Source organism: Chelonoidis abingdonii, chromosome 13, assembly GCF_003597395.2.
Source record: "Chelonoidis abingdonii isolate Lonesome George chromosome 13, CheloAbing_2.0, whole genome shotgun sequence".
Classification (NCBI taxonomy): Eukaryota; Metazoa; Chordata; order Testudines; family Testudinidae; genus Chelonoidis; species Chelonoidis abingdonii.
The window spans coordinates 18,186,690-18,200,106 of NC_133781.1; the positions used below are offsets into that span (position 1 = coordinate 18,186,690).

Genomic DNA, 13,417 nt, shown 5'->3' on the forward strand with positions numbered 1-13,417 from the left:
CAGCAAGAATCAGGGTTCCACATTCAACCTTCAATGACTTTTCCAGGTCAGTTTTGTGTAGTTTACAAGCCATACTAGGATTTACCTGTCTGCAGCCCTGCTATTCCACTTGCTGATCTGACAACCCCAATGGGATGTTGCTTCTTGCAACATCACCACTGCAAGATTCTACAACCATAACCTTGTTAATTTTTTGCTGATAATGCATGAGGTAGAACACACTCTAGCTTCCTCTTTCAGAGATGTATCAGTTCCGTAGGTCTAAAGGCCTATGTTTGGTAGTAGATGGAACAGACATATCTGTCCCTTAGGTCTAAAAGTCTACGTTTGGCATTAGATTAAACAGATAGGAGTAAAAGACACACAGATGGCAAATATGTGGGTTATAATTTTTTTTTTTTAAGAAGCACATTTATAGTTCTGACTACACTTCCCCTTTCATTCCAATGCTTTCCCCACCACTGTGACAGACAAAGACTCCAAGCTGCTGCCTCATTTGAGGCCGAGGCCTCTGGGCTCCAATTCAAGCTATGCCACTTTTGAGCTAGCTTCTAACACTGGCTTGGAAGTTGAATGAGTCACCATCTCTCAGCAAGATGGAGTAACAGGCCATTTTCCCACTAATTTCAAACAAAACAAAGAAAGCAAGTCTAGAATATCTTGGTAGTTAGTTTTAGCCAGTCACATTAGCATTCCAAAGAAGTATGTTTAGTATGCTCAGCAGCACTGATGTAGTGGCAAAACTCAGGAGCATGAACTGTACATCTTCTGTAGTACATTATGGAAGTACTTACTGAGGGAACAGGTATATTAAGAAAAGCCCTAGGCTAAATTCATGAATTTTACTGCAACTCTAGAGAAAGTTAACCTTTGAATGACATGTAGCATGAGTTTCAGCTTCTAGTAGTTTAGGAAAAGTTGCATCCCAGTCATCCCTACATCCAGAATCATTACATTATATAGTAGTGAACCTGGCAGTTCTGGGTCTAAAAGCATAAGCCTCTATTGCTGGAGAGAAAGGACCACTTCAAAGGCAGAAGCAGACTCAAAAACCACAATCTGTGGTCTAGGCCTACAGAGGGACAAAGCCACACTGTGTTAGGTAGGGTTACAATTTTGTCTTCTGAAATCCTGTAGTGTAGTAGTAAGCAATAGGTAGGGTCCTACCAAATTCACGGCCATAAAAAACACATCACGGACCATGAAATCTGATCTCTTGTGTGCTTTTACCCTATACTATACAGATTTCACAGGGGACACCAGCATTTCTCAGATTGGGGATCCTGACCCAAAGGGGAATTGCAGGGGGGTCGCAAGGTTATTTTAGGGGGATCATGGTATTGCCACCTTACTTCTGTGCTGCCTTCAGAGCTGGGCAGCCGGAAAGTAGTGGCTGTTGGCCAGGTGCCCAGCTCTGAAGCCAGTGCCCCACAAGCAGAAGCGCAGACATCAGAGCAGCAATACCATACCATACTTGCTTCTGCACTGCTACTGGTGGCAGCTCTGCCTTCAAAGTTAGGCTCCCAGCCAGCAATCACCGCTCTCCAGCTGCCCAACTCTGAAGACAACACTGCAGCCTGCAGCAGCGCAAAAGTAAAGGCAGTAGTACCACAACCCCCACTTACAATAACCTTGAGACACCCCCCCACCCCTTTTTGGGTCAGGACCCCCTATAATTACAACACTCTGAAATTTCAGATTTTAATAGCTGAAATAATGAAATTTACAATTTTTAAAACCCCATGTCTGTGAAATTGACAAAAATTAACAGTGAGTTTGGTAGGACCCTAGCAATAGGTCTCATATATTAACAGATTTAGGACAAACACATTGTGTCAAAAGAACAGGAATGCTATATTTATGACTTGTGTCAACAGTAACACTTTTATCAACATATCTCCTATGCTACCATTATACCTTATGTCATCAGTAACAATATTGACCTTGATCACTAACATTGTGTCAACATTCCACATAGCAATTTTAAGACTGAAATAACTGTTTATACAAAAATATGTTTCACCTTTCAACTAACATTCTTCCAATCTATTCATAGCAAAGAATTACACATTTAATTTTATACCCTTGACTGTTCTACGACATTTTTTAAAGGGATCCAAAGGAAATGTCAGACATTTAGACAATTTTTACTCAGATGGCAGTTCTTAAAATAGTCATAACTAATTGAGATTACATGTTATAACAACAAACTACCATAGACTATTCAAGCAATTCATAAACTATAATAAAATTCTGAAGACTGATCCTTCAGACACAGTCACAGATTCTCCTTTTTACTCATTAAGGTTGTGCCAGGATTTCCATTTTAACTCTATCAGCAGTCTCTTCCCCACTGTAGTTACAAGAGAATACTACACTACCTAAAGCCAGAACAAAAAACACCACTATCCATTGACTAGTGTGCATACTGTTAGCACCTACTCAGTTGATCAGTATATGATAAACAAATACCAAAGCAATTCCTTTATCAACACCACCTTCCTTACAATCCTCTGACTTCTTACTAACACTTCTTACTACAGGTTTGCCCTCTTATAAGATTCCCCCCCTCCCCCATAATGCCTTTTTGGCGCAAAGGCAAGCAGCTGCAACCATCTTACAACTGACAGCTGTTCGCTATATCTACCTCTTTTTCCAGCTAGTTAATACTTGCTATATTTTGTCCTTTTCTATAACTGATACGGCATCTTCTCACAAGATTCCCAAATTGCCACTTTGAGATCATACACGAAACCAGAGACTTTACAGTGTGCTCTAGTGCCTAATGTTGGAGACTGAGAACTAGGGCTCTTGGATTCTATTCCTGATTGTAGCACTGATTCATTATATGATCTTGGATAAGTCACTTAGGCCTGCTTCATATGTAAAATGTGGGATAATAATTACAACAATATTTGGAATACCTTCAACCTCCATAACATTCATTCCACTCACCTCTCCAGTTCAGGGTTTGAATAATTCACAATTAAAAGACTGTGTGTGATGGGGGAAGGTGTGAGTCCAACCTAGACCAGGAGGAAATTAAAGCCCTGGAAGGATAGTGTTGTTCTGAAGGGGAAGTTGTCTTTCCATTGATTTAAGGCACAAACTTTCATCTCCAAATAATCTCAGAATTTGTCTCCAACTGCTCAAACATTTAGAATTGACACATTAGCAGACTCGATCTTTGCAGAAGCACAACTGAGGAGGAAAACATCCATGATCCATTTTATGATGCATATTTTGATATGCTAACCTACTCTTTCATGTATGGATCTGTAATCTTTCCAGTATATTCACAGGGAGACCAACAGACCTATGGGTGTAAAAAGGCCAATGCTGTCCAGCCTCATTGTAAACTCAGAGTATGTGACTTTCTGAGATACATAATTATTAAAAATTATTAAAAATACAAACTAAAACATTCAATATCTATTCCAAAACTAGGGAGGGACTTGAATGAAAAACTTGCACCCAGGGCACCCTGAAATTTGGGTAAACCTAAGTCTGAATGCTGCAGCATGGACTCATCTCTAGTTAATACCATGTATGCCACACCTAGAACCCACATTCACAGACCTGGAATCCTGAAAAAAAGTCCTCTCTATTTGGTTTCTAGTTAATAACTACCTCCAAAAACTGATTGATAAGGACTTGAGGGCTGCCTCCATGCACCAGGGCCATGGGAGTAGGAGTACAGCTGTAGAAAAGCTTGTTTTTAAAAGGAGCCTTCTCATTTGACAGCAAGAGAAAAATTAACTCTTCTAAAAGGGGTTGGCTTTGTCAAGGAATCCAAGCCAGGCTTTTACCTAGGTAACTGATTCAGGATATACTGTAATTACATTTTTTAAATTACATTACAAATAAAATAAAATAAAAAATAGAAAAAGAATTCTGCCCTCTTGTGCATATGCATCATGAAGCACTCTTTAATTACATGATCACATTCTATTTTTCCATGAGACCTCTGCTTCACTAAGTGCACAAGATGGATGGTACTCACTGAAAATGTTTATTTTTGTCCTCATAATTCACTGTGTTGCCCATATCTTATTTACTGCACACCATCCACCTCTGCTGTGAATATATTATTAATGCTTTCATTGGTTTTTCTATAGTTTCTAAATGCTTCACCAACTGTAATGAATTTATCTCCACAACTCCACTGTGAGAGAAACATTACCTTCTTTTTATAGATATGGAACTGAGGCACAGAGAGATTAAGGCGAACTTTTGCAAAAGTCCTCACTAATGCTGTATGCCCCATTTGAAACAACTAGAGCCTTATTATTCAGGGTACTTAGCATTTTTGTGGTGTTTTATAATAAACATTAATTGTTCAAAACATTGTACAGACATTAACTATTAAATCTTCAGAACACTCCTGGAAGATGTGTGGATAAATATTAATCCCCTTTACAGATGGGGACACTAAGGGTGAAGTGACTTGACCACACCAGTCTCTGAATCACACCCCTGGTTTCTTCTGCTTCACCAAACACAATTCAGGCTCCTTGTCCTCAACAAGGCCCTTTACAGCTCTGATCCCCTCTACCTGCCAGCTTGCCTCTTCTCAACTTGTATCCTCCTCACACTTCTGCCAAGGACACCAGCTTTATTCATCTGTTTGTCAGCTTCTTCCATGCTGCCCCTTCCGCCTGGAAAGTGTTGCCCGCTGTAGGGCCCTTGCTTTTTTTCCCCTCCTTCAAATCTCTCCTCACAACCCATTTCTGCTGTGATGCCTGTGAGAAATCTACCAGTGGATGATGGCTGAGATGAGGGTCAGATGAGGAGAACTGGCATTTCATCTAAAATAAAAATGCAAATCCATATATCTATTAAACCTGTCTGACTGTATCCCTCTCCCCACCCTTCGTGGGGCACTTGCCTTAAGCCTGTCAGCTCCTCAGGGTAGGGACCAACTGTGTCTGTACCACGTCCAGTACAATAAAGTCCTGCCTCACTGGGAACCCTATAGCCTACTGCACTGGCACGGGCAAGGTCCTGCGCAGGCGTACTAATATCAGCAGCCTCAGGAACGCAGCAGATGTTGCGCTTGCGCACTGACACGTAAAGCGCTTGTACCACCCGCCTCAAGGCTATTAGGGCTAGACCAGCAACGCAGCGCGCATGCGGGCTTGTGGACAAATGCCCTCTCGCTGCGGGTGGCGAGCAAGGTTGCGCATGCGCCTTGGTCCTGACAGCGCTAGGCCCTGCCGGTGCTGGGGACAGTCTCGCGAGAGCTCCTGGGAGGGCCGTAGCGGAAGCTGGAGGAGCTCTCGGGCGAAGCTGGGATCGGCGGGGCCGCTCGGAGCGGAGTCCCAGCGCCACACGGTGAGTGAGACGGGGAGGCCCTGCCGGGGGGCGCCGCCACGCGGGGCTCGGACGGACAGTGGCGCCGTCTTCAGAGCCACCCCCCGGCCGTGGACTCCGGATCGGGGGCACAGGCGTTTCCCAGGGCCTCCGTCCCCCTCGACTGGTTGTGGGAGGTCAAGGCCCCGGCCCCCAGGGACCCTCTGCCGCTGCCCCGTGGCCCCCAGGGACCCTCTGCCGCTGCCCCCTGGCTTCTAGGCCCGTTGCCTCACGCACATGACCACTCTGTCACTGGTCCGCTGAAACACTCAGCGCGTTGGGAACCAGACACTTCTCTAGGAATTGACCCATTCCCAGTGCCGTGCCCGGCGGGGACAGGGGGGAGGCTGACATCATAAGGCCATGCCTCCGGGCATTTCCGCCGTGGCTCACCTCCTTAGCCCCAGAGCTGCGGGCCTTATGCCTCTGCAGCTCCTGTCATCTCTTAATTACAGCTAGAAGCTTCTCATTGGAGCAGGGGTTTAATTGAAAGCAGTAAGGTTGGTTTCAACCCAAGTAATAGATGCAAATATTGTCCTGTTGTTTTTTTTCATCTCCTGGTTCCAGGTATATTACCGGAAAGATGAACCCTACTGCCAGTTCAGTACTCTTCTGAGGGTGGAACTGGTTTGGGAGGGAAATAATTGGCCAGTCTCCCTATAGCAATATGTAGGCTTGCTGAGTATTGTAGTTTGCACTATCTTTTCTTGGGTGCATGGGCCCATTTTTGATATTCAGTTGGGACTCCATGTGATTTCAGACCAGTTCTGAGGAAAAAATGTTATGGGACAGTGGTGGGCTGGAAGGTGTGAATGTTTACCACTTCTGTCTTTGGGGTGGAGGTAGGGAGAGGTATTTCAGATTTTTCTCTCTTTTGTCCATGTGGTATTGGTGTTTTTGGTTTTTGAGTTTTTTTTGGAGGGAGGGAAGGGGTGTTGTGGTGTTTTGTCACTTCCTGGTTGAAGTCTGTGGGTGTTTGTTTTTTTTCCCCCATACATTTTAATAAGCAGGTCATATACCTTGTCTTAAGTAAATTGTTTGTGAAACTCCTAGAAGTGGAGGAAGTCACACAGAGGCTTCAATTATGCAGTAAGGTAAATAATGTAACATACTCAGCAAATAAAAGAGCGAAATATAGAGAAAGGGAGTTCATCCCCTCTTTGGGAAATGATTGAACACTTAACAGCCAGGGAGCAAAGATTGTGAGTGGGGAACATCTTAGCTTTCTCCTACAAACAAATTGCTACCTGTATATACTCATTTTTAAGCAAACCTCTTAAAAGAGGACCTGTCACAAATGGCCTCCCACCGAGGATGGCACGAAAGGCTGTGCATGCGTTGTGGCCCTGACAGCTCTAGTCCTTGCTAGTGCTGCGAGCAGTCTTGCAAGAGCTGCTGTTAGGGCTGTAACAGAAGCCAGAGGAGCTTTCAGGAGAAGCCGGGATCACTAGGGCTGCTTGGAGTGGAGCCCCACCAGCCCCCGGTGCGCAGGAGGGGAGACAGGGAGGATCACCTGTTGAGGTGATCACACCTTTGATCACCTCAATCGAAAAAGCAATATAAGAGCATATGAATGGCCATACTGGGTCAGACCAGTGGTCCGTCTAACATGATATCCTGTCTTCTGACAGTGGCCCATGCCAGGTACTTCAGAGGGAATGAAGAGAATAAGGCAGTTTATCAAGTGATCCACCCCCTGTTGTCCAGTCCCAGCTTCTAGCAGTCAGTGAAAAACAGGAAGCTTATTTAAGGCTGAAAATGTGGTGATCAGTTCTCTGACAAAGCATCTTTGGGACAACTGAAATACCAAGGAAGAGAGTTAGGGAACGATTGATAGAGGTCTATAAAATCATGACTGGTGTGGAGAAAGTAAATAAGGAAGTGTTATTTACTCCTTCTCATAACACAAGAATTGAGGATCACTAAATGAAATTAACAGGCAGCAGGCTTAAAACAAAAGAAGTATTTTTTTCACACAACACACAGTCAACCTGTGGAACTCCTTTTCAGAGGATATTGTGAAGGCCAAGACTATAACAGGATTAAAAAAAGAACTAGATAAATTCATGGAGGATAGGTCCATCAATGGCTATTAGCTAGGATGGGCAGAGATGGTGTCCCTAGCCTCTGTTTGCCATAAGCTGGGGATGGGAGATGGATCACTTAATGATTACCTGTTCTGTTCATTCCCTCTGTGCACCTGACATTGGCCGCTGTCAGAAGACAGGATACTGGACTAGACGGCTATTCGGATAAATCTCGCCCAAAGTCATGAACCCTAGGTAGCAACTAGCAATTAGAGTGGCTGCCTAGAGACCTCTTTCGTTTGAGTTCTGTCATTCAAAATAAAGGTGGTGTCACCTTGCAACAGTCAACATGTGTGTTATTTGCAGTGTAGTTGTAGCTGTGTCAGTCCCAGGGTATAGGCAAGGTGGGTGAGATATCTTCTATTGGACCAACTTCTGTTGATGAGAGAGACAAGCTTTCAAGCCATACAGAGCTATTTTTCAGGTCTGGAAAAGGTATTCCAAATGTGTCAGCTACATGCAAGATGGAACAGATTGTTTAGCATAAGAAGTTAGCACGTATTTTAAGATAGTGGTTGTGAACCAGGGGAACGCATACCCCTGATGGGTACATAGAGGTCTTCCGGGAGTACATCAGCTCATCTAGATATTTGCTTAGTTTTACAACTGTCTACATAAAAAGTACTAGTGGAGTCAGTAGAAACAGTAAACAATGACTTGTTTATACTGCTCTATATACTGTACACTGAAATGTAAGCATAATATTTATATTCCAATTGATTTATTTTAAATTATATAGTAGCAATGAGAAAGTAAGCAATTTTTCAGTAATAGTGTGCTGTGACACTTTGGTATTTTTATTTCTGTTTTTTAAGCAAGTAGTTTTTAAGTGAGGTGAAACTTGGGGGTATGCAAGACCAGTCAGATTCCGGAAACAGGTACAGTAGTCTGGAATGGTTGAGAGCCACTGCCTTAGAATAATGGTTCTCAACTTTTCAGTTCTCAGGCAAATACCTAGATGAGTTGATGTACTCCCTGGAAGACCTCTGTGTAGCCCCAGGGGTATGGATACCCTGGTTGAGAACCGCTGCCTTCGAATATGTCCTATCTACTTATGCTAAACAATATGTTCCATCTTGCATTTAGCTGTGACGCTAAGGCACCATTTCTCAAATGTGGCTACCAGGGGCTTTTCTTGTGGCCACAGCCTCCTGGACAGTGATTGGGGGCAGGGGCAGGCAAAGCAGCAGCCCCTCCCCTGGGACCGCTAGGAAGCGTTGGGCCCTGCCCCCCTTTGGAGCCACAAACACTGGAGGAACAGTCAGTCAGTGTGAGTTGCCCACCTTCCCAGGGGTGGTGGGGCTCAGACTTCTGGCTTCCGCCCTGGGATGGCAGGTGGCAAGCTCCAGCCGTGCAGCGGTGGTCTCTGGCCATGGGCTCCATCTGCGGGGCTTTCTCTGCACAGTGGCATGCTCCATCTCCTGGCTGCTAGGCTTTGGGGTCTGGCTCCAGCACCAGGCTCACCACCCCCCTCATTGCCCCTGGCCCCTGCTACCTCCCTACCCACTTCCTCATCCAAGGCTTAATTTGTCCCCCTACTTGCCAGGGCTGAGTAGGTCTGCTGTGAAAAGTGATATTTGTATGTTTGTTAATATCACTTTTCACTGCCTCCCAGCTAGTTAACAAATTTGCTTCTGTGAAAAGTGATATTAACAAACATACAAGTAACACTTTTCACAGAAGCAGACTTACTAGCTAGCAAGTCTTAAAAAAAAAAAAAAATGCAACCAAAAAAAAAGCAAAAGAAACAACAAAAAAAGACAAAAACATGCAAAGTACCTTATTTGTGTTTCTACTCTGTTTAGGTCCAGTAAAGACTAGAGATGACTGTATGTTATTTTTATTACTGAGTCTGCAAAAACCCAAACCCTTATATACATAAATTATTATGATTCTGAGGCTACAAAAAAAATTGTTGTGAGAACCCGTGTGCTAAGAGACCATAGAATTATAGAACTGAAAAGGACCTCGATAGGTCATCTAGTCCAGTCTCCTGCACTCAAGGCAGGACTAAGTATTATCTAGACCATCCCTGACAGGTGTTTGTCCAACCTGCTCTTAAAAATCACCAATTATGGAGATTCCACAACCTCCCTAGGCAATTTATTTCAGAGCTAAACTACCCCAACAGGAAGTTTTTCCTAATGTCCACTCAAAGTAGAGCGGCCTGTTAACACCTGTGTAGTTGTAGGATAAAAAGGGGGGGTTAGTGGGTTATAGATTTTTTATAAGCCATAAATCCAGTGTCTCTGTTCAGTCCATGTTTTTTAATGTCTAGCAAAGTTATGACTTTAACCTCCCTGGCTTGTCTTTTGCAAGTGTTGTGCAGGTTTCCATTGAGAATGAGGACTGATAGATCAGACACAAAGTGATCACTTTTTGAGAAGAGTTCACCCACAGGTGATAGGATATTTTTGTCTTTCCTGTGAGTTCATTCGAAAATGTAGTTATTGGCTGGTTTCACCCAGATAATTGTTGAGCATTTAGTGCACTGAATGAGATATACCACATATTGTGGTAAGCATGTATAGGATCCATGCATCTTGAAAGATTTGTGGGGGTGGAGCATGATGATCATTGTACTAGTGGGGATATGTCTGCAGCTTTTGTATCTGTTGTTCTGGCGGGGGCTGGTGCCGTTTTGAGTTCGTGTGGTTTGCCTGTGGGGAGCTTTCTTCTGATGATGAGCTTGGGGGGAGTTATTTGAAGGTCAGAAGTGAGGGTTCAGTAAAGATTTTTGTTCAGGTTGGGGTTCCCATCAATTATGGGTTGTAGTTTGATACCACATATGGGTTCTATAGTGGGGTGGTAGGTGACAACTAAGGGTGAGCAGTCAAATGGGTTTTAATTTCTGTATTGAAGCAGATTCTCTTGGGGTATTTGGGAATGGGCCAGAGACCAAGAAAAAGGTGTGCACATTTTAAGGGGCGTCAGTCCATTTGATTTGCTTTTTGATGGGTTGGTGTGTCAAAAGATCTTAGGCCAGGTGTGCACTAGAAATTTGCTGATATAGAAAATGTTGCTTGGGCATGTAATCTTGCTGTTTGTGGGGGTTTTCTAATGACACTTCTAAATGGCAAACTTTTTCTAGGGTGGCGTAGGCTAATTTGCTTTGATTCTGCCCTGCGATAGGAAAATTATTATGTCCTTGGGTGTAGGAATGTAAACAGCAGTTTAAAAGAAAGTAACTGTGTAACCATTTTATGCGGGGGGCCCTGCTGCTGAGGCACAGACACGCCAGGCGCAAGGATGCCAGCAGCAGAGTCCTGGGCTCTGGCTGGCAGCAGAGTTTAATTGTTAAGCATCAGTCTTAACGGTTTCAGTTATCAGTTAACCGGTTAAACTTTTACATCTTTACTTGGGTGTAGTCCCAACTATATATACACAGGTCACTCATGTCTGTCTTTCCTTCTATGTTTTCACAGAATGCATAGGCACTGGCTTTCTTTGGGCCTGGGGCAAGGGGCATTCAACCTCCCTGCTCTGCCCCCACCCCACCCCTTCCTGTGCAGTTCTGCCCCTTCCCCTGAGTGTGCCCTGTCCTTGCTTCTTCCCCTTCCTTCCAGTGCCTCCTGGATACTGAAATATCTGATCGCAGTGGGCAGGAGGCACTGGGGAGTAGGTGGGGATCTGGCTTCCAGTGGGTGCTAAGCACCTGATAACTTTTTTCCCCTCAAATGAACTTGCACAGAAAAGTAGTAAAAGACAAACACTATACCACCAATGGGTGAACAGTTCATAAAGCGATCACTCTCTATCTTATCTCACAGTCCTCATCCTCGAAGGAAACCTACACAACACCTTCAAAAGATGAGCCTGGGAGTGTAAATTCATAACTTTGCTAGATACTAAAAATCATGGACTGAACAGAAACACTGAATCTGTGGTTTGTTGCAACAAACACACTTAATTCTCCACAGCCTCTTTTTTCCTCAAACACCCCCCCCCCCCCCACGACTAGAGAAGTGTTAACTGGGCACTTCTCCTTGAATGGTCCCTTGAAATAGTTTATCATAAGCAATTAACATATCTTTTTGATCTTGTAGAGAGTGTACAGATAAATACCTTTCCCAGATCTGCAGAAGAGTTCAGTGTAATTCACAAGCTTGTCTCTCTCACCAACAAAAGTCAGGAGTGCTGGAACAATTTTTATAATGGGGGTGCTGAGACCATTGAACCAACCTATAAATCCTGTATGTAATGGAAACCACTTAAAGCCAGGGGGTGCAGCAGCAACCCTAGTTTTAGCACCTATGACAAAAGTTGATCCAATAGAAGATACTACCTCACCCACCTTGTCTCTCTGATGTCCTGGAGCCAACATAGCAACAGCCCTGCAGCTAGCTCATATGAGCAGAGAAGGTTCTGCTCTCTGTAAGAGTGATGCCTGAAGGGTGAAAAGGGGTGTGTGCGCGGGCTGCTCTTACGGGGGAGACTTTCACTAGCGGGATAAGAGCATCAGGGCAGGGTGCCCCCCTTCCGTGTGCTGTCTGTGTGTTTCCCCCCAGCAGCCTCCCCACAGCCTGAGGTGCAGCCGGAATATAGAGCCGCATGTCAGGGAGGGCGCTGTGGGAAGTGCCTGCCTTTGCTCTGGCTTGGTGTAGTGGGTTTTGCTGGGGGCTCAAGGGCTGGGTTAGTTCCCCGTCCTCCCCACACGTTGGAGTGGGGGAGCCTGCGCTGTGCCCTCTGCACTGCAGACATCGCTGCTGCTATTGGCCACAGCGTGTGTCACTCGGTGCTTCCTGGCTGAGCCCCGAACTGAGAAGGAAGCGGCAGAAAGAGGAAGCGGCAGCCGGGCCTGGGTCAGGGGGAGGGAGAGGCGCTGGGCGCGGCCCCTGCCATCCATCCGAGCCACAGTTCCCCTCATGCTCAGTCTCTTCCTCCTCCTCCTCCTCCAATAGGGCAGATCGTCCCTGGCTCTCCCTTGCATGTGGTAAACGGAGCCCGAGTCCCTGCAGCAGCCGGACAGAGGGAGGGCTGAGCCGGGAGCCCCCGGAGGAGGAGAGGAGGCTTCAGGGAGAGCTCCCTTCCCACCCCCCGCACTGCTGTACGCTGAGCAGCCCCAGCATGGAAGCCATCGCCAAATACGATTTCAAAGCCACTGCAGACGATGAGCTAAGCTTCAAACGGGGGGATGTCCTCAAGGTAAGTGCAGAGGAAGGGGTCAGCGATACCTCGCCTTTCCGCTCTTTTCCGGAGATAGTCGGTCCTCAGCATCTTTTGAGTCTCCACCCCTTCCCCCCATTCGCCCCCATATCCTCTCCTGTCTCTCTCTTCTCCCCCCCACCGCGACCCCCTCTGGCCCCTTTGTTTGCAAAAGACAGAGTTTACAATTGTTGTTTGTTCAGTTTATAATCAACAGCATCTTGCATCTTTTCAGACTGTTTAACCGCTGAGAGCTAGCTGTACCATAGACAGTATCAGGTAAATGTGAAGTACTGAACACATTATTAATTGAATTATTTTTTACAAGATAAACATTTAAAGTAATTGACACCAATTTAGTGTTTCTGTCCTTTGCCTCCTGCCAGAAATTTTTGCATTAAAGAATAATTAGATGATCTTTTGTCACCACACTTGTCAAATATTGATACTGAATTTTATCTTGTGTTGATAAACTTCATTGATAAATCTGCAACACAGAGTATTTAATGGAACTCTGGAGCTGTAAGTGAATGCCTGAGGTGGATTAGGTAGGTTTTGTGTGTAGATTTTTCTCAGTATACCAAAGACCTTTGAGTCCCCTCCAGCTTGGCAGCATAAAGTTATCTATTCGCTTTTTAAAAATATACTTATGCCTAAAACTGAAAAAGGATCCAGAAATAACAAATGAAGAATGTAGCCAACAAAAACAGAATGTGTTTTTTATAACAGATTATAGTGCGTGGTTTTTATAAAGATTCTAAGCTACAGTTTCTTCAAAATAACTAAAAAAAATGTCGTGTTGTATTCGCATAAGTTATTTTTTTTCTGTAGTT

At 44.7% G+C, this 13,417-nt stretch overlaps 1 protein-coding gene across 1 annotated transcript in view; it reads left to right on the top strand.

Annotated features, from left to right (window-relative positions):
* Positions 1 to 5,185: 5,185 nt before the first annotated feature.
* GRB2 (growth factor receptor bound protein 2) overlaps positions 5,186 to 13,417 on the top strand; it is a 67,576-nt gene continuing 59,344 nt past the window's right edge. Inside the window, exons 1-2 of the mRNA XM_032792938.2 lie at positions 5,186 to 5,334; positions 12,341 to 12,584. Of these exons, the coding sequence (XP_032648829.1) occupies positions 12,507 to 12,584 (78 nt within the window). The 5' untranslated portion in view covers positions 5,186 to 5,334; positions 12,341 to 12,506. The remainder of the gene's footprint in view (positions 5,335 to 12,340; positions 12,585 to 13,417) is intronic.